The 21,600-nt window shown below is 36.1% G+C and overlaps 1 protein-coding gene across 5 annotated transcripts in view; it reads right to left on the reverse strand.

Moving 5' to 3' along the window:
- Nucleotides 1-307: 307 nt before the first annotated feature.
- IGSF11 (immunoglobulin superfamily member 11) overlaps nucleotides 308-21,600 on the reverse strand; it is a 61,175-nt gene continuing 39,882 nt past the window's right edge. Inside the window, exons 4-7 of one of the 5 annotated variants that reach the window (XM_017543525.2) lie at nucleotides 19,669-19,824; nucleotides 5,367-5,417; nucleotides 4,350-4,416; nucleotides 308-2,638 (exon numbers count right to left, since the gene is read on the reverse strand). In XM_017543525.2, the coding sequence (XP_017399014.1) occupies nucleotides 2,197-2,638; nucleotides 4,350-4,416; nucleotides 5,367-5,417; nucleotides 19,669-19,824 (716 nt within the window). In that variant the 3' untranslated portion in view covers nucleotides 308-2,196. Of the gene's footprint in view, nucleotides 2,639-4,349; nucleotides 4,501-5,294; nucleotides 5,418-19,668; nucleotides 19,825-21,600 lie in introns of all 5 variants that reach the window. The other 4 variants (XM_017543522.2, XM_017543523.2, XM_017543521.2 and 1 more) reach the window with 4 other exon arrangements.

Genomic DNA, 21,600 nt, shown 5'->3' on the forward strand with positions numbered 1-21,600 from the left:
ATGACAGAGATTCAGTGGTGAAAAAGGCAGGCATAGAGACTGTCTTCATGAACTTTCAGTCTAGGAAATGGGAAAATAGCTCAATCTATGAAGAGGGTCACTACATCTTTAGTCATATGGATAAGAACTGGAATCAGACTAAATTTCTAATAGTAAGAAAAAGGTTAAGTAATTTTTGGAATACCATATGCCTATTAAAATGATTATAAATATTATTTAATAGGATGGAGGAAAGCTTGTAACATTAAGGAGAACATTAAGTTTTAAAATGACATACTCATTAGTATAGACAATTAATGACAACTTGTTTTATATGAATAAAATTTTATTGAATTTTAGATAATTAGAAAGAATAAAGAAATGCAAGATAAATGCTTTCTAAACAGCATCTGATAGCATCATCTTTTCAGTGTCATAGTATTTTCACTTTTCTTTATAAAAAGTATAGACATTCATTTATTTAAATTTTTACAAAGTAAGAACCATCAAATGGAAAAAAAAATAAGTAATGCTAAAGTAAATTCAGCTTTTTATCAATATTGAAATGGCAATGGTTAGGTTCTGAGTGTAGCCTTCTTGGAAAAACAGTGTCTGTAGCAGTGTCTGTTTTTTTCAAATAACTGAAAAAAAAAAAAAATGTGAGGAGGCCACTCCCTGTGAAGACTACACTTGCAGGAAAAGAGAACAAAAAGCATGGTAGTAAGAAGAAGTGAGAGAACATATACAGAAAGAAAAGACACTCTTATTGAGACATGGGACATCATAAATAATCTAGAAAACAAATCTGGAAAGACATTTGTGGGTTGCTTAAAGTGTGGTTAAGGCAAGACAGTCACCAATACAAGTACGGCCAGATCTATAGCACAAAATAAAGTGGGGGAGTCTGTAAATTAATCTGGTGAACCACAAGTCCTGCCAAGCCAGGTAGTAACCACAAAAGGAGTCTCCTTACAGTGGTGTAAAATGCATTTGGGCAACAGTGCAACCCTGAGCTGACAAAAATGGAGGGCAGACAGACACTCCCAGGAGCACACCAGAAGATATATGTGCCTTTTGTCTCAGTGTTCTCTCTTTTGCAAAAAGAACTATTTTGAAAAAAAACAAAAACAAAAACAAAACAACTTCTGCCCTCCCTGACAAGTTAACTTTTACTTGTCAAATAAGGAGAAAGTTATCTATCCCAATCCAAAAGGCATCAGGTGCTGCCCTCGTTAAGACTAACCTACTGTAACAGCAAGGGAGATCTGAACAACCTTGCTCTGTTAGGCTGCTCAGCAAGGCCACAACCCCTTAGCCCTACCTTCCTGCCCACACAACCTAGCTCGTTCATGATATGATGGACCTCTATGGGCTCACTAAATATAACCATTGAACAAGGTGTTATACAACAGTTTTTTTCTTTCTTAACCCAATGCCTCTCATGTATTTAAACAAAAATCTTTTATAAAAAAATATTTTTCCAGGAAAAAATAAACAGTAATTGCCATGGACCTGTAACAGATCCTAGAATAACACAGACAGGCAAGAATCTGTCAATATAGCAATATTCCAAATATGAAATTCGTGGTTCAGGAAGAGATAGCTAAATAAATAAATATGAAGGGGCTTCTCAAAGAAGTTTCCTTTGTTTTCCCCATTTCTTACTGAATTTTGTTCATGTAAAAAGTTTTGATTATATTATAGAAGAGTCAGCCCTGTTGGGACCAATATTAACCATTTATACCATTAAACCCTCTACATAATGAGGGAATTGGGAGAGACTGAACATATCACAGGGTTGCTCATTATTTTCTTAAAGACACCTACCTTTTAAAATAATTTCAATAAACTCCATCTGGCACTTTAGTCCTCTTAAAAATTACTAAGTTAGGCATGAAGAAGAAGCCCATCTGGGCGGCTGTTTGGATTTTAAGTGCTATTCTGTTCTTATATCTTTTTCCTTGGCTTGGCACATCTTTGAGATCCAGCTTTTTAAACAGAATCCTAGGACATCTTTGGTGGGGAAGCAAGTCTTCATGGTGGATCATTCCAGTCCATTTTACACATCTTAGTGGCCAAGTAACAGCATTGCCTTCTTCTTTGTGCATTTTACTTATATAAGAAAGTATTTCTTTCCCAGCACTCGCCCATCCTACTCTTCCCCTTGTATGAGGGCATTCCATTTATTCATTTCTGAACACAACAATTCCTTATGTCCTATACCAAGGACCCAGCCCGACTCTGGGCAGGTACCATGACAGGTACTGCACCAATTCGCTCCAGCGTTGCGTGGCTTATGGTATAGGAATGAGTGTGTGGAGGCCGAGGCTTTCTACTGACTGAACCATTGCTCCTGGGCATCACCTGTGGTGATGACCCTCTGTTGGCTGTTACTACCAGAGTCTTATGTTGACCCGGGACCAGATGGCTCCCATTAGCATAAATGGATGGTATGTTGGCATTGCCTGAGTGGAGGGAGAAAGACTGGCCCATGTCACTGAAGTGGTTGAATGACTCTGCGTTTCTATGAACTTTTGGATTCTTGCTCCAGTATCTACTGTTGTAGGTATTGGAAGAGGCTAGCGTGTTGTTGTCCGAGGAGGAAATCTCAGTGTGAAATGCTTTGGCAGAAGAACTCTTGGGTGGAAGATCATCCTCTCTGAAAGGAACAAAATAAAATTTTCATTAGGATTTACTTCAGGTTACCTCCTACCCTGGAATCTTTCTTTTAGTGTTAAGGCTTACACATCTGAAAAACAAATCCAGGAGAGAGTACTCCATTGTGAAAGCAAGCATGGGACAACCCTGGATGGCCTCACCTTGCCATCCATTCCCTTTGAGACAACAGTCAAGAAAATCTCTCCTCAGCTTCTCAGTCTCCAACAGTAGAAAAGGAAATCTCAGATCTCTCAGAGAAACTCTTCCAATACAACTTCTAAATATATGTATGTAAATAAAATTCACATAAATATATATCATATGGTAAATATATATTTAACAAATCCTGCTTTTTATATATTTATAGTAAATATATAATATCTTGCTTTATGTATATTTAAAGTAAATATTTATATACAGTAAACATATCTTTATTCACACATATATATTTACTATAAGTAGGAAATTAGTCCAAGAAGAAATCTACTACACTAGGTACCATAAAATAGCTGGGAAATCAAACTATAAGTAGCAGAACTTCAAGAAATAATTAGAGTTGGCCTGATTTTATTGCCCTTTGGAGTTTGAGAAATCACTGTGGTGTGCTGATGGAGGCTTTCCTCAGTAATTTTATCCTGGAGTAGACTCTATCCCTGCATATGGCCCAAACTCTTAAGAATTACAAGAGGCTAAAAGTCATTTATTTAACATATTAACCAATTTATTTAATATTTATTGAGTACACTAGTACACTTTACAATATATTTCATGTAAAAAAGACAACAAGCCCTACACCTAAGAAATCTATAGTCAATGAGGGTAGTAATCAATGAAAGAATTCCACAAGTCTGAAAGTTTAGGCAAGGGCTAAAGACAACATATGTGAGGAGATGCTGTCTGGCCTAATCTGGAATCAGATCAAGGAATTTAGTAAAGAGATGGATCAAATGAGAGGCATGGTCCAGAAAGAAAGCAGGGGCTTGTGCAAAAGCCCTGAGCAAAGGGAAAATGCGGGACAGACTGGAAGGCAAAGTGAGCTGAGAGTGGTAGGAGAGAAGCAGGCAAGGATCAGACCCTGAAAGGCTGTGGTATGTCTCACTATGGAGACTAGAGTCATTGCAGCCTTTTCAAAAAGGACATGCCATGATAATATCTGAGACTGGGCCTGAACCCTCAAATTTCCCCAATATGACAGGAGTCACTTTTCTTTAAAGATCATTTTGGCATTGTTTTCTTAAAATGTTCATATTCTTATCTGAACTAAACTTTCTGAGCCAAACTGCCTTTCTGAGCCATAGTGCTGTGGCCTGTCTGTATACAGGCACTGGTATGTTCTTGCGGTGTTCCCTTCCTTCTCTATCTTCACGTCTATTATAAATGTCAATAGTAAACACATGTTTTATACATGTTTTACCTTTTCCATTGTGGCAGCCACCTAACCCTGCCTACCCTGGAGATACAGAGGAGAAGGGGAATTCTTCATTTGTATCCTCCTAGTTGGGCACATGCTGGACATTCCCCTCCCTCACGATCCAGTGAAAAAAGTTGAATAGTACCATGAAGAAAAGTGACATACAAGAAAGTATCATTTAGTCACTTTAATTATTGTGGCCATCAAAGTTTTACAATTAGCAGATATATCTTAACTGCCAAAAATGAATAGAAATACACATTGGCTATTCAGGACCAATAAAAAAATCTCACACACAAACCTTATTTCATTAGGAATTTCTTCTTCCTCCTCCTCTTTATTTTTGCTTCTCCAGTAAAAGAATGCCCCTAAAATTAGTGCAATGCAAAAAATGATAATAACTGCACCAGTGCCAATGGCTCCAGCTATTAGTCCAATGTTCCTGGGCTGGGCTGCAAAATATATTTAAGGGATATTTAAAGAAAAGAGAAATCAAGAAATAGCATATACGCATGCAATTGTAATAAGCACATAAGGTTCCTAAAGAATCTGCTTAAAATGTATCAAACTGTCTAAAATCTTTCATCTATATAAAGTTAAACCTCAATTAACTTTCTATATTGTTAGTGGCTAGGACTAACCTATAGTAGGCTCTGAACACACTTTGAATGAATAAACAATTACATGGCTTACATATTTTAGGAGAACAATACCTACATTAGGAAATAGCACCAATCTAATTTGCCGGATCCATCCTAAATGAATGCTGAAAATTAGGGGATATCTTTCTACCTCAACTCAGTCAGATAACTTCCTTTTGCAACCAGAATTCAAATATCCCAGAATTCTCTACTAAAGAAAAGTTTTCTACACTGCCATTTATAATCTAGACACCCAAAAATTATGCAGATGTAAGAAATTAAAAAGAAACACAAGAAGGTCTTGCTATACCCATAAGATTATTATAGTTTTTACAATGTCTATATAACATTATACAATAAGAACTGGTTCAATTCTAACAATCCTGAGGAGAAAGATACTTTGCCATAAAGATTACCATATTGCTGAGGCTAGAAAGCATCATACTGCTGACACATTTACAAACTATTTTCAATAAAACCAAAAGAATTTCTATTTAATCTTCAGACAACCTTAAGACAATTCAGCAGAATGCTTCATTTTCTGGTTTAACAAAGGTCTTAGAGTTTCAGACCCAGAGTTGATATCAGAATTTCCATAAGCTTACGTGAAATAACCTGGAGATCCAGAAGACAGGTGCTGGTTCCAATAGCATTAGAAGCCACGCACTGGTACAAACCTGAAGACAGGGCACTGATGTTCCGGATGGTGACTGTTCCCTGGACCTGGTCTGTCACAAAAATAATAATTGAGTGAGGATTTGGCAGGAATAATAGCAAAACCAAAGAAATCAGCCGAAGACTATAAAAACAGATGAAACCTATTATCTTGAGACCTATCAATAAATTTCTTTTGGGGGGGTAGGGTGAGATATTATTGGTTCATACACATTAAAGACTAAAATCATTATCTCACTTTAAAGACCTGTAACTTTGGAGGACTGTCCTAAATCAGAACAATTTTAAAACTGAATCTGCAGGTTAGCATGTAAAGTCCTAAGTGTTAGTAGACTTCCTTGAGGAAATGGTGGCTAACACTTAACCTAGAGAATTTAAGGTAACATCAAACTCTAGTTCTGAGGAACTGCAATAACATAAAGATCATGTTAAACTTATAATAATTTTAACTTCATGTTTGATGAAGAAAATATCAAATCTGCACTCTAAGGTATAGACTGTTACTCTCCAACAACATCTATTTAGAGTTGTTTGTTTTAGCTCAGAGCCTCCAAGAAGCAGGCACCAAGACAAGCATGAGGTTTACTGGAGGAAATACCAGTAAACGAGATGTGAGAGGAAGATGCAGAAGGCAGGGAGAGCCTCAGACTTTGGTGTAGGTCTCACCACTCACTGTCAAAAGGAGAGGGAAGCAAGGAAGATTGGGTAAGAAGAGTCTCAAGCTGCAACACATTTTTATGGAAGTGTCCACCAGGCAGATGGGAAGTCCTTGAGTCAAAGTCACCTGTTAAGGGAGTCCCATGCTTTGCAGCAATAGGCCTGCACTAGTAGCCCTACTGTGGCTCATCACTGGCTAGGAGGAGCCCAAGCAAAGCTTGGCCTTGGTGTGAAGCAGTGGTGGATCTAGAGGGGAAGCAGCAAGGCTTTTAGCCAATTATGTTCCCCACATCAGGAGTCTGAACAATACATTTTCAAGGCCACTGCACTGGCATTGCCAAGAAATTATTTAATAGTTCATATTTTAGTAATTCATCAATATTAGCATAGTTTATTTATTCCTACAAAATATAAATGACTTACAGGAATAATTTTTAAAAGTTAATAATTACTAATATGTGCCAAGCATTGGGTAAGCTTTTATATGCATTATTTCAATATTTACAAATAACCCTGAGGTATTTTTATTATTAATCTCATTGAACAGTCAAGGAAACTGAAGCTTTAGATGTGTAATAAGATTACACAGCTGGTTGTTAGGAAATTCAATTGGATGAAGGGGCTGTCTTACCTCTAAGCTCTAGGCTTCATTGCCTCCCTTATACAGGAAAGATACTACATTCAGTCATCTCAACCAGTCAAAATAGCTGCAAATTTAGAAGTAAACAGAAAAGCCTCCTAATAGGACAAGTAAAAAAATATTCTGACACAAAGTCCAAGTATGCCTGGGGCAACACCTGGAGCTATCCCCACCCTGGGTTATTTATTTTTAGATGGAAGTAAGATTTAGTTAACTGGTTTCTGCTGGCAACCATCATCTGTATCAAGATAAAAGGCAGAAGCAGAGAGGAGGGGTCAGCAATGTGTGCATGCATTTAATTCATTCATTTAATAAATAAATATGTATTGAGCATCTTCCTTTGTGCTTGGTTTTCTAAGGATGGTGATACAATAATGAACAAGACAGACCCAGTCCCTTGCCCTAATGAGACAAGTATGCACAGAATTACAATAAATGGGTAAGTGCCAACCAGGGCTAGAGGACAGAGGGTGATAGGGGAACAGACAGGAGACATCTAATGAGGACTAAGAAATCAAATAGGCTACAGGGGAGGAGAAAACAATTATTGTCTCAGAAATTACCAGCACACAGAAATGTGCTTAATAAATAAAGGTGATCAACAAATAAAAGGGTTGTCTACTCTTTATGTCTGTTGTGTACCACATACACTGTACTAAGAGCATTAAATATGCTTCATTTAATCTTCACAACAAGCTTACATTCTGTATTCCCTACTTTACAAAGGTGAGACAGCTCAGAGAAGCCATGCAATTTGTCCAAGATCACAAAGTACACAAGTAGCAGCAATCTATAAAATGAGGTTTGTCCAAGTCCAAAGTTTATACTCACCATACATACGCTTGGCACTCTAGCAAGGCACTTAAAGCCATATTATTCTACAGGGTGCAGCTATAGAATATTTCCTGACTAATAAATGTTCCAATGCTGTATTTAAAAACTAAGCCATCTGCCTAGCTCCCTCTTCAACACATGTTCTAATATCATCAATGCAAGAAAATCATAATCTCCTGCAAATCAACCATACAATTTGTGTTCCTGGGGTTTTTGCTGGTAGTGGTGGGGTTTTTTCCCCCCCTAAGTTCTGGAATTCTAAAAATTTGATGAGCTCACACCAAACCAGTAATTTTGTTGACACTTCCAGAGACAATCTGGGAAATCTTAAACAGCTCCTTTACACAGCATCCTGCCACATAGAAAGAGGTAAACTCTAAAGATTCTTGCTTTAAAATGTTATTTTTAAAAGTGAAGTCATTGTTCTTCCTTTTGTCCCTATAGATGCCAACACCATGAGCATGTTTCTATAAGAAAATATTAAATGAGGTTGACATACTATGGTAGAGTTAACTTGGAATATAATCAGGGAATGAGACAGGTACATTGATAAGAGAAGATTAACCAGAACAAAATAGCCCTGTTTATGTAGACAAGGCAAAATGAAGTTGGGAGCAACTCCAGCAAACAGCAGACTGTTTGCAGCCACAAAGCACACAGCCCTTCCTGAAACTAACAGGCTAATTCCTCAATCTGTCATTTCACTTGGACTGCCTGGGCAGGAAAGTCGTTTTCTGAAATATAGTTAAGAGAATATTCTTTTGAACTTCTTTTAAAGAGTAGGGAAAGTTCAATGGTATGAAACCACATAATTTGGGAAGCTCAAAGGACATCACACCCCACTGTTTCAGTTCACAGCAACTATGCACCTGGTTCAGCAGCTACGTAACTGGCATTGAAGGCTCTTCTGAATTACAGAAACCCAAATGTTGGTGTACACATTTCCAGTTCCATCCTTTCTCCTTAGTTCCAGAATGCCACCTCTGGGTGCCTAGTAGATGATGCTAAGAGTATGTTTTCCAATTAGCCTAAGTTTGAATCTATTCTACCTCCTACTAGTCATGGTCTTGAGTGTGTTACGTGTTTTCCTTCATACATTTTAGTTTCCTCATCTGACATATGGAGCTACCAATGTGCCTACATATGGTGGGTTACTGAGAGGACTAAATGAGAGGTTACTATAGTACCTGAGAATGTTTCCATGTGGGAATTCCTTCCTGGCACTTCTAGGGGAACTGATATATGTTTCTGAATCATAAAAAATATTCAGTCAAGATATATGAAAAATGTCTAGTGTCTCCCAATAGATATTAATTCCCAATAGATATCGATCTTCTGGATTTGAAGAGTGACAGATAAGAATTCCTAAATCATAAATTATATTTTTCATTGATTTATATATTTTAAATGAGTGACTATAATAAACTGAACATATCTTATATAAAAGTTTCAGAAGTATTCTGTAGACTATATAACAGTGGATGTATACTTTGTTATTTGAATGATTACATGAAAATTATATATTTCAATAATATGTAAAAATTATCCTAACTTGAAAAAGATATTTGTTAAATTTTTTAAATGGTGAATAAAGGGAAAATTAACAGAAAATAAATGACAAATTAAAATCTGTGAAAAAAAAGATAACACCACAGCTACTTAATTTTAAACTGTATTACTCTTAAATTTAAAATATAACATTGGACACAGAGCATTTTATTTCATTTTGTGTTGATGCTGGCTGAATTAAGACAGAGATGGAGGTGGGACAGGGAAAGAACCTGTTCCCATTAATAGAATGTCCAAGGACACCTTTTCGATGGATGTTAGGATACATACTGCTTCACAGTAGCTCAGTTTTTTTGGTCAATGATAAAAATATTTTGTCTGTTTGCCCTGATTTTGGTTTCACCATTGAAATAGATACTGCTTTTGCCAAATCAGATTTTAAATTAATTTCTGATCTCATGTTAGTATATTTCAAAGGAATATTCTCATCCTCTTCTATTTGCATTTCTGCCATTCAAGTATTCACAAAGAGCTGAAGGCTACAGCAAATATTCAAACTTGTGAAAATACCAATGAACATTACTCAGCAACATTTGAATAATGTAGTGTGTACAAATACATTGGTATTTCCTTGCAAGAATGATTCACCATTAGCAACATATAAGACATACAAGACTTGGTGCGGCTACACATACTCATCACATGGCAAAAGCTACAAGCAAGACCAATTAGATTTTGACTGATTCTCTCCTACCCACTTCTGTTGATACTGCTTTTACTTTTAACTGGACATTAATAAATTCTTCTGAATCAGTATATCTCTATGTTGACTGTTGCTCTTTAATTTTCAACAAATGGCACATGGTGCTCAAGAAATGTTACCATTATCATTATTTCAAACCCCATCTAGAGGTCCTAGGAGACCACTAACTCAGTACCCTTCCTCAAGCAAACCTCTACAAATTCCTCTTCTGAGTTAAGATGGTTACTGTTGCTTCAGTGGCCCACAACAGGAATCTGAGTTAACTCTGACTCTTCTGAGTTCAAATATCTAATCAAGCTCAATATATTGTAATTTTTTTCCTCAATCTCTCTCAAATCTTACCCTTCTCCACTGTACCTTCTCCATCCCTGTCTCTAAGGACTTAGTTGAGGTCCTCTTCTTTCTTGGTGGGGCTATTACCAAAGACTTCCATTCATGACTAGCTGCCAATCTTTCAGCCTGATTACTGACATAGTTTTTAAAATGCACATCTGGTGATCTTCTCTTCTTTATAAATGTCAGTGCATCTCTATAGATAGAGATAACATCCAAACTCCTTGCATATTACATAAAGCCTTTTATGATCTGAACTTCACCTTTTCAAGCTCCTCTCTGGAGAAACCTCCATGAACCTTTATGTCAGCTTCACAGATCTTCTAACTTAAAAATGTCAAACGTTCACACTTGCAAGATTTTGAGAGCATGGTTCCCCGTAATACCTACTTTTACCCAGTAAAACTTCTATCCATCACTTAAGATCCCTTTCCTGCTTAGGAACCCTTTTCCCTATAATGTTCTTCCTGGACTTCTCAGGGAAAAGTAATATTTCTATAATTTAAATTTTATGGCACTGCATACATTTTTGTAGCATTAAACGCGTAGTACTATGACTGTCTCTTTAAAACTGTATCCTCCATTAGGCAGTGAGCTCTAGGACAGAGATACGTCTCTTTGTATTTCTCTACCTTCCCCAACACTCTGCTTTGAAGCAGTTGCACAGAATAAGGTGTGTGTTTGTGTGTGTGTTTGAATACACACACACTTAAAAATAAATGAATATATAAACAAATTAATATAGTTATAATTGTTGGCATTCAATCCTTTAAAACAGAGGAAATACGAAACATTATATAGGATTTGTTTCTTTATGTCAAAGGGCAAAAATAAGGGAAAAAACTCATCTTCAGTTAGAATAACATCTTGATGAAGCAGAAATTAGCACTCATTTATTCAGCACCTTTAGTGGGTGAAAATTTTTTCTGCTCCCCATGAAAAAAATTTATGGGAGCACTCTTACTGGGAAGGGAAACAGCACTGTCAGTTCAAGAAACAGAATCAGGTGGTGTGTGGTGGCTCACACCTATAATCCCAGCACTTTGGGAGGCCAAGGCATTTGAGACCAGCTTGGTCAACATAGCAAGGCCCCATTTCTACTGCATGTATATAAAATTTGTTAGTCATGCTGGCATCTGCCTGTAGTCCTAGCTACTCAGGCCACTAAGGCAGGAAGATAACTTGAGGCCAGGAGTGTGAGGTTATGGTAAGCTGTCATCACGCCACTGCACTCCAACCTGGGTAACAGAGCAATACTTTGTCTCTGAAAAACGAGAGAAGAGAGAGAAGAGGAAAGAGAGAATAGAGACGGGGGTGGGGTGGGGGAGAGAGAGGCAGTATCAATATTCCTGAGTGTTACAAGCATGCCAAAAGAACTGCAGTCCTTCTTATTGGTTCTGGGCAAACCTAGTCTCTTCTTGGAGCCTCAGTCTTCTCCCTTTAACATGAGAGTGGCACCATGGTGATATTTAAGATACTCTCCTGCTACAGCTATGATCTCTAAAGATATACACAGAGTTCTCAGGCAAGCAGGAGAGTTAATGATCTCTCTTACTGTATTAAATTATGAAAGGATGAGGAAAACAGGGGATTTCTTACAAACCATGAAAGAAAAATGTACAATCTGGATTCAGAAAATGTGAACCATTAATAAAAAAAATAAATACACCATACTTTATGTTTACCAAGATAAAGAATGTATAGAAAATTGATTGCCATTATTTACACGTAATTTTTAAAAACACATTTTAAAGTTCTCTGTGCATCCTTAAAGTGTGAAGGTTATTCTCCCTTTTTAGTCAGAAATGAGGTGTTTTTCCCCTAATTATCCCTCAGCTTTCCTTGCTGAGTTCAAGTTTTACTGAACCATCGTGAGAAACAACTGTGCTAATCTCCATCCTTGGTTGCCAAGAAACTGCAGGCTTGGAGAGTGGGTGTCACTCCAGGAAGGAATCCCAGTTCATGGCTTGACATGCAGCTCCTGTGAGCCAGCTCCAGCCCTGGATTTTCAGTTGCTGCAGGACAAACCCACGGTGCCTCACATCTCCAGTCATCTCACTCGACATCACAGGGCCCAGCCACCTGACCACCCTCACTGCATTGACAATCATCCCTTTCTTGTTTTGCTCATCCCTTCATCTTCCCAAAACCTCTAGAGATGTTGGCAGAAACAAATATAAAATATAACTCACAGTTTTAGGGAAACTACAGAAGAACAAACCAGGTGAAAAATTTACATGAGGACAATAGGAAAGGGATGTCACCATGAAGAAAAGTTAACTACACAACAAACAGGAGGATTAGCATACAAAGAGCATGAAGTTATGTGAAGGTGACTATACAATTAGTATGCTTAAAATTATTAATACAGAATAGTCACCATAATAAAAGACCCAAAAGCAACACAGAAACAACCAGGTGCTGTGACTCATGCCTGTAATCCCAGCTACTCAGGAGGCTGGGGTAGGAGGATTGCTTAAGGCCAAGAGTTTGAAGCTGCAGTGAGCTGTGATGGTGCCACTGCACTGTAGCCTGGATGACAGAATGAAACTCCATCTCTTAAAAAAAAAAGAGGAAAGAAAATAAGAAAATAAATTTTAAAATTCAGGGGATAGGCTGAACAGCCATCAGAGCAGAAGAAAGAACCAGTGATTTGGAAAAATAAAAAACAAAAACAAAAAATAACCAGAATGCCACACAGAAAGGTAAAGAAATTTACTGATAAGAAAGGGTTAAAAAACATGGTGTACAGAATTAAAAGAATAAACCAAGAGCTAATAGGAAATGATTTAAAAAAAAAAAGAGAGAGAGAGAGAGAAAAGGCTATATTCAAAAACATGAGGACAGATAATTTTCCAGAAGTGACAAAAAACACAATCTCTCAATTTAAGAAGCACCACAAGCCCACAGCAGAATTAATAAAAATAAACACATACCTAAACTATATTCTAGGATCTATAGAACACGAAGTACAAAAAAAATGCAAAAAGCAAAGGAAGGAAAATGCAAATGCCTATAGATTACCAGCAGATTTCTCAATAGAAAAAAGAAAGGCTGGAATAAAATGGAACATTTTCAAATTCTTGAGGAATGATAACTAATAATCTAGCATTCCATACTAACTAAACTGCATTCAAGAGTGTAGGGAAAAAAATATATTTTCAGAAAAATGAACCCAAGAACAACTTAACACTCACAGATCATCAATGTAATACCTACCGAAGGGTGTGTGTACTTCAATATAAGAAAATGGAACAGAGAAAAACTGACCGTGATGAAAGAAGCAATGCTGAGCCAAAATATTGGCAGACTTTGGGGTAAATCGAAATAAAACCGAAATGTCCGTAAACAATGACAAAAATAAGGATGATTAATAAGGAGAAAAGTTAAAAATAAGGTGGAATATACTAAAGCCAAGAAAATAACTAAAATGCAGACAATAAAAGTACAGAACTCAAATATATGAGAGAGAAGTTGAGAGTCATGATGGATACAATAAAAATATCCAAAAAATGGCTAATAGGAAAGAAGACAGAGAACTAATGAAATTAAATATTCACACAGATTAGGGAAATGGAAGAAGTAAAGCTTTCTATGGTCCTATTATTTGGATAGACAGTAGAGTTTTTTTACTTCTAGACGACATTAAATCAAGTATGTATTTAAGAACCTCAAGAATAAGCACTAAGAGAAAAACACTTATAACTTCAAAAGTAGAGGAGAAAAAATATTATAAAGAATATTTGAATAATCAGTAGAAGCTATGGGAAGAGGGGACACAAAGAAAAAAATCTTAATAAATAGAAAACCTCAAATAAAATATTAGAAATTGAACTATACCCATAATCATTAATATAAATGAATTCAAAGGACAGAAGCTCTCAGATTATGGATTGAAAACCAAACTAAATCCAGATATATGTTGTCTATAAGTAATACACCAAAACACGAAGTATGGAAAACTGAAAGCCAATGAACCATATAATAGAAATGTGCCAACGAGAATTAGCCAAAGAATGCCACTGTAGCTTTTTTAACATAGAGAAACAATGAGGTATAACAAATCTGTAAACACCTAATGACACAGGCTAAAAATGGATAAAGAAAAAGTGGCATAACTGTAAGAACAAATTGACAAATCCACAGTCTTACAGTGTGATTTTAAAACACAAATTTCTCATAAAATCAGAGCCAATGCATGTAAAATATTGTCAAGATATAGAATACCGAATAACACAATTACCACACTTCATATGCAATGCATGTACAAATACATACCCTAACACCTGCAACTGAACATAATGGCTCTTAAATTCTCCACCTTGCTGGCTCCACTACAAACACACTGGCCTCTTTGATATTCATGAAATACATGGGCACATGTCCACCTCAAAGCCTTCATATGTCCATTCCCTCTGCCTACAATGCTCTCCAGGCCCCATATCCACATGGCTCATTCCTTTATCATCTTTAAATATTTGCTAGAATATAATGAGGCTTACCTAAGAACCTTACTCAAAATTGTTGTTCCTCATCCCCTAATCTATTTTACCCTGATATAATCTTTCCCCACAGAATGTTGCACCTTATCACAAATTCTGCAATTTACTGATTATATTTCATCTCCACCCATTAGAATGTTAGCTCTAGAAAGAGAATTATCTATTCGGTTCACCAATGTATCTTCAGCACCTAGAACAGTTTCCAGCACCTGATAGGTGCTTAACAAACATTGTTGAATGAATGAATGAATGAAGAAGGAAGTACAGAAATTGATGTAAGTTACAAGAGGTTAGATAAAATCAAAATCTGTGTTTGGCAAGATAGACTTTAAAAATAGAGGAAAGGCACATATAAACAGTATTAGGAATGAAAAGGGGATTGAATACAGAATTTGTAACTTCATAAGAGAATAATAATGATGGTAATTTAAATAATAATATTTAGTAGGGGCTTACACATGCCAGCTGCTGTTCTGCACATCTTCCATGCTTATTCATTTAATCTTTGTCCAACCATAAGTTGGTTACGATGATTGTCTCCATTTTACAAATAAGAAAACTAAGACACTAGGTCACATACCCAGTGATTCCTGGATTCAAAGTTCAAAACTATGCCCACCGATTCCAGAACTTACACTCTTAAATACATTACTCTGTTTCTGTACAGAGAATTCTATGAACATCTTGATGGTGGTATGTATAACTTGGACAAAAAAGACTTTTCCAGAAAAATATGGAAGATACGGAAAATCTATACCATTAGAGAAACTAAATCAGTAGTCAAAAATCAACCAACAAACATAAGAGCTAGGCAAACTTTCATAGGCAAATTCTATAGAATCATCATGATGCCCAACTTATTCATATTATTTCAAAGGATAGAAAAAAAGAAAAGCTACAAAATTCGTTTTATAAGATTATTTGGTATTATATGATACTAAAATTGTACTAGGACAATAGAAGACAGAAAAAAAAACCTATAGGCCATTCTCACTTGTGATCATTGATACAAATATTTTCTTAAAATATTAGCAAACCCCATGGAACAATTTATGTTTTTAAATCTCAATCAAGGAGACTTTATTCCATAAATGCAGGGATATTTTAACAATAGAAAATGTTAAATGTAATTTATTTATTGAAATTTGGGCCCAGATAATTCTTTGTTGGGAGGGCCTTCCTTGTGCATTATACAATTGCTTTTTCTTTTTTCCCCAGCTTTACTGAAGCACAAATGACTATCAAAAATTGTGTATATTTATGGTATATGATATGATATTTTCATATACATATATACTGTGAAAAGATTACCACAACCAAGCTAATATGTCAATCACACCACATAATTACCTGTGTATGTGTGTGTGGTTGGGAACAATTAAGATCTACTCTCAGCAAATTTCTAGTATGCTATATAGCAATGCTAAATATAGCCATCATGCTGTACATTAGATCTCCATAATTTATTCGTCCTGAATAACTGAAACTTTGTACCCTTTAACCCACATCTCCCCATTTCCCCCACTTTCCAGCCCTTGGAAACCACCATTTTATTTTCTGTTTCTACAAGTTCAACTACTTTAGACTCCTCATTGTCTTAGTTTGTTTAGGCTGCTGTAACAAAATACCATAGACTGGGTAGCTTATAAGCAACAGAAATTTATTTCTCATAGTTCTGGAGGCTGGGATGTCCAAAATTAAGGCCCCTCTGGATTCCGTGTCTGGTAAGAGCCCATTTCCTGGTTTCTAGACGATGATGTCTTCTTGCTGTGCCCTTACAGGACAGTTCTTTGTGTGGTCTGGAATCAAGTCAGTGCTTCCCATTTTCTTGCTCGCTGTTCTCAAGAGTAACTATAGAACATGCTAGGAAAACAATATCCTGAGTTAAGGAGGAACTGACTGGAACACCTCAGGCTCTGTTCCAGACCCTCCTAAAAACAGGATGTCCTTCATCACCTTAGCACAGTGACACTTGGGTATAAAACTCAGGGTGAGCTGCTTTCTGGGTTCTCTCAGCTGATATGCAAGAGGGCATGTACAGACAAGACTCTTATCTGCTCCAGGCAGCTTTTCTGAGCCTTGTGGAACTGGCTTTCAATGAATGCTAGGCTTCTGTTGTCCTTTGCTGCCTATTAAGTAATAAATCCATTTCATGAAACTCATTTTGTGTATGAATGTTCTGTCTCAGAAGAGTCGGGCAAGTAACCAGTGCAGAGTGAATTTGCTTCGCAGTCCTTACTTGGTGAAAGGGACTAGCTAGTGCACTGGGTCTCTTTTATAAGGTTGAGGACATCGTGCCTTTTTATCACTAAGTACTTTAGTGAATACTTCCTAAAAACAAAGACACGTTTTATATCATCACAGTACATGCATCAAAGCCAAGAAATTTAACTTTGATCTAATAGCATTCGCTAATCTATAGTGTACATTCAGTTTCATCAGTTATCACAACGTCTTTTATAGCTATTTGTTTCCCTGTTCAGATGGTAAGCCAATATTCTTCATTACATCTAGTCATCTTAACCATTTATGCTCAGTGTTCCATTACTGGAACACTAAGCATGTGGGAGTAATTTACATCCTACTGCTCAAGATCATCGCCAAGGTCTGATTGCAAAAAAAAAATCAAAAAATTACAACCTCAGGCATAAATGAGTTAACTCCCTAGTCTTTTTCAATATGGACAGTTTGGCCTTCACATTTGTTTGCGGTTTCCTCATGATAAGATTTAGGTTATGTGTTTTTGACAGTAATATCACAGAAATGATGTGTCCTTCTCAGTACATTTATTAGGAGGTACATGATATCAGTTTGTCACAATGTTGGTGAAGTTTACTTTGATCACTTGGTTAAAGGGGTATCCAACAGGTCTCTCCCTTATAAAGTTACTTTTTTGTCATTAATAAGCAATTTGTGGGGACGTACTTTGTAACTAAATAGTCTGTTTCCCATCAAATTTTTGCTATTTTCACCTCAATGACAATTTTCTAACTCTATTATTCCTTGTATACACATTAGTTGGCATCAGACTGTGGGGAAAAAAAATGCTTGCTCTTTGACTCCATTTATTTATGTTTATCTGTAGGGATTTGGTGATTCATATTTTATTCTATGGACTATATATTTATTTTAATATTCAAATTGTCCCAGATTTGGCCAGAGGGAGTTCCCTCAAGCTAGTCTCTATATATAAAAGAAATTCTAATCTCAAAATATTATTCCCTTGTCACCAACCAGACTTTTGGGATGTACTTTCCTGCTGTCAAATATTCTTTTTTCAGAGAATACATCATGAGTTTATATTAAGCAATTATAAACATAATTAGTAAAGTAAATCCTCTGGAAAAAAATCTAAGTTATTTTGGGGTAATATTCTATTTCAAGATCTACTTTATTAATATGGATATCAAGAGATAAATTTGAATTTAAAATATTACAATTTAATGTACATGATTATGATAGATATGGTTATCCAAAGTAATTATGATAATCAATCCAGAGATTAAATTATAAAATACAAAGTTTTATCCTTGTCATTCAAGTTCACTTTTATGCCTAAAGTTGCCGAGTATTCAAGTTGAAAAGAGGATATGGTATCAAGAAATCTGACTGATATACAGAAATAAAGAGGTTATGGAAGGCTCTTTCTACAGCTATTTCTCAACTTACATATAAATAACCACTGTCAACTCTTCATTTAAAATTACAAATTCCATCCAATATTCCACAGAGATATTATAAATAAAAAAACAAAATGGTGCCACAGAGGACCTTGAAGTTATTGTTAACCCATTTAAAAAAAAAAAAAAAAGCAACATGAGCCCAGAGAGGTGAACTGTACAGAAATAATAGAAAGTCAAAAATCTGAATATCATTTTCAACACGTCAAGACAAGAGCTATTTCAATCATACCATTTACAATGGTGAGATAGACAAATCAGTCCACAAAAGCAGCGATTTAGCCAACAGCGTGTCTGAAACATTTAGCAATGAACAACAGTATTGCAGCAATCATTCTTTAAGTAATAAAAAGTTATTATGTTGAAAAGAATTTTTTTATAATGATGAATTTGAGGCTAGGTTAATTAAAAGATGATGGGAAAGTCCATCAATATTAGTTGGGATTATTAGTGGAAATTTATAGGCTCTTTAGAGGCTTGTGGCACTGGCTCATTAATATGAATAATTTTACAACAACTTAGGACTTTCCCTTTCCATGACACATATGGACCAACAATATAATTCAGACTTATCAGGCATAATTAAGGTGGTCTGGGGCCTCTCCATTAAACTGCTAACATTTTATGTTTAAATTTCAGATTTGTAAATCTACCCTGAGAATACTACAAGAAACATTTTCTGTATTAGAGATGATACAATACCCAAAGCTGCTAAATTTTATTTTCTTGAACCAGAGTATTTTATAATATGATTCTATATCTTCCCCTCATTTTATCTGACAAAATCTCTTCAATTTTTTAAGGATGTTCTCTTTTAAATTAAATTTAAAGAGCTGGGTTTACATGTAGAAATCATCCATGATGCTCAGGCTTCCTCCATTATTACCTGTCTGGGCTGACCAATTCCTGGATCTGTTGTGACCTGAGGCCTTTTCCTTTACTCTTTCCTATCTTCCTCCTCTAACCAGATTTGAGGCTGAAAACAGCAGGATCAACCCTCTTGACACTATGCTCATGTTTCTCCTAATAAAACAGGCAGCTCTACCTCAAGCAGGAAGTGTATTCTTAGATATAAACTTAAATAATTATCTTACAGTTAATGCAAAGAAGCTATTATTTAGATACTTTAAATCTTCACATGAATGGGACCAGAGTTTCCATATATAGTTACCACTGGATGAAATACATTTCATAAAGGCAACATAGAGAAGAGAGAGTAAATTTTTTATTCACTTTAAAGCTGAAAACACAAAATGATCCAGAAAGCTTTTTCAGCAGTTTTAGGGTGTTATTTTTCAAACCTATTAAAGTTAATTACTTTTTGAGTCTTAGAATCAGAATTGTCCATGATAACTAATAAAATGGGTAAAGCAGCACTGTACATACCCTGAGTGGCTGTTGGAGGTAGTTTGAGTGTATTGTCTAACTTCTCCCAAAGGTAAGTTGGTCGAGGAATGCCTTCCTCTGAGCTACAGAGCAGGATGACATCGCTGCCAATATCCTGGGATCCTTGGATTTGGCAGTGTGGGGCAGAAGGGGGAACTATAATAGGAAGAGTAAGCAATAAAGTACACATTTTACTGTGAGCCAAGTGATGACGGTGGAGACATCAACATTCAATACACTGGACCCTTAGATTACATTGTTTTGGGAACATAGGAGACAGACAGACTCACGCCTGAAACCAGAGGAGTCATGCACCCATTCACGAGGCTTAGGCACAGGTGCAGGCCTGCAACTTGGGTAAGCAGGGGGCAAATATGTACAGAGGACCTTCACCCTTTGGTTTTATTTTCAAGGTATCTTAAGATCTTCCTTTCATTCTGCTTCATCTAAAGAAGAATTCTTAAGATCCATTGTGTCATTGCTGAAAGAGGCCACTTTTAGAGATTTGGCAGGGCAAGGGAAAAGCCACTTTTAGAGTTGGCAGGGTAAGGGAAAAGCAACCCTTACCCTGCCAACTATTCTCTGGCTAAGACCACCTTAACAAGGTCCTTCGTTCCTTTCCAAACAAAAACTGGACAGACCCACTTTATACCAAATTCTGCTTTATGGTGGGGAAAGTTAAACTAAGGTTCAAGTAAAAGCAAAGTTGATGATAATGCAGTGGACATTTCATGATCATTAAGACAGGACACAAAAAATATGGAAAAAAAATCACCAAAAAGAACACTAAAGGAAGAAGGTGGCGATATATAGTAACGAGAAAAGAAAAAAAACATAAACTAAGCCCATAGCTTGAAGTTTCATACTGGGGAATGCAGACAGTAGTGTTTAAATCCAATTTATGATTTATTTGTAATGCTAATGACTTTTCAGTAAATATGTTCACCCTTTCCAAAATGAATAAATGAAAAAAATTAATGCAGAGTATACAGAGGAATCAGAAAAAAAGAGTGGGTAGGGGAAGAGAGAACAATAAAAGGGTATAGGTAGAAAGAATAAAAATCCTAGAGAATCCTAACTACTGTGGGGGGGCAAATCAATCTTTGGTTGCCTTTGTCATTGCCACGGTGATACCAGGAAGAGAAACCCAAAATAATTCTTTGGCGGTAGTGCTAATTATAAAATAAATTAAGGGCTTCTGTCTTCTTTAAAAAAAAAATGATGCTGAAGAGTCTGGACAAACAAAAAAGAAGTAAGGTTGTATAATATGGAAAGCAAGTCACCTAACTTACACGTATAAGTATCAGAATATTTAATTCCATTAGAACTCTGTACTCAGTACTCAGAGTATTTTAGGGTCTATACAATCTTTAATATAATACAGTGAATACGATTTTGAGAATAGAAATCCCCGACTTGGTCATTAGTTTTCTTATTCTGTTTGAAGGCTGGGAGAAAAACACACTAGGGGCTATAGCGTATTCTTAAAGAGGGAAAATGACAGGAATTCACAACACCTTTATTCTTAAATGACTCAACAATGAAGGAAAAAGAAAGGGGGGGTGGAGTTTGACAAGGACTACAGCAGTAGGTTCTGAGACTTGAGCAGGTTGGAGGAGAATCAAGAACATCAATCTTCTCTAAGTACTTTTTCCATCTCCCCAGATGAACTGAGTTTAGCCACCTCTACCACAAGTATTCATTTAGAAAGCAGTATTTCATATTAGAGACAGAAGAAGTGAAAAACAAAACATATTTATAATGGATATAATTTAGTATGAGATAGTCTAACAACAAAGTGTAATGGAAACAGTGCCGGTCTGAGTAAGAAGAGCTAAATTTTAATATAAACTTTGCTGTTTATTTTCTGCGTAATTTGTGGGAAAAACCCTAAATCTATTTGGTCTCAGTATTAAGGTGATGATGTGATTT

This window comes from Cebus imitator, unplaced genomic scaffold (assembly GCF_001604975.1).
Source record: "Cebus imitator isolate Cc_AM_T3 unplaced genomic scaffold, Cebus_imitator-1.0 Scaffold157, whole genome shotgun sequence".
NCBI lineage: Eukaryota > Metazoa > Chordata > Mammalia > Primates > Cebidae > Cebus > Cebus imitator.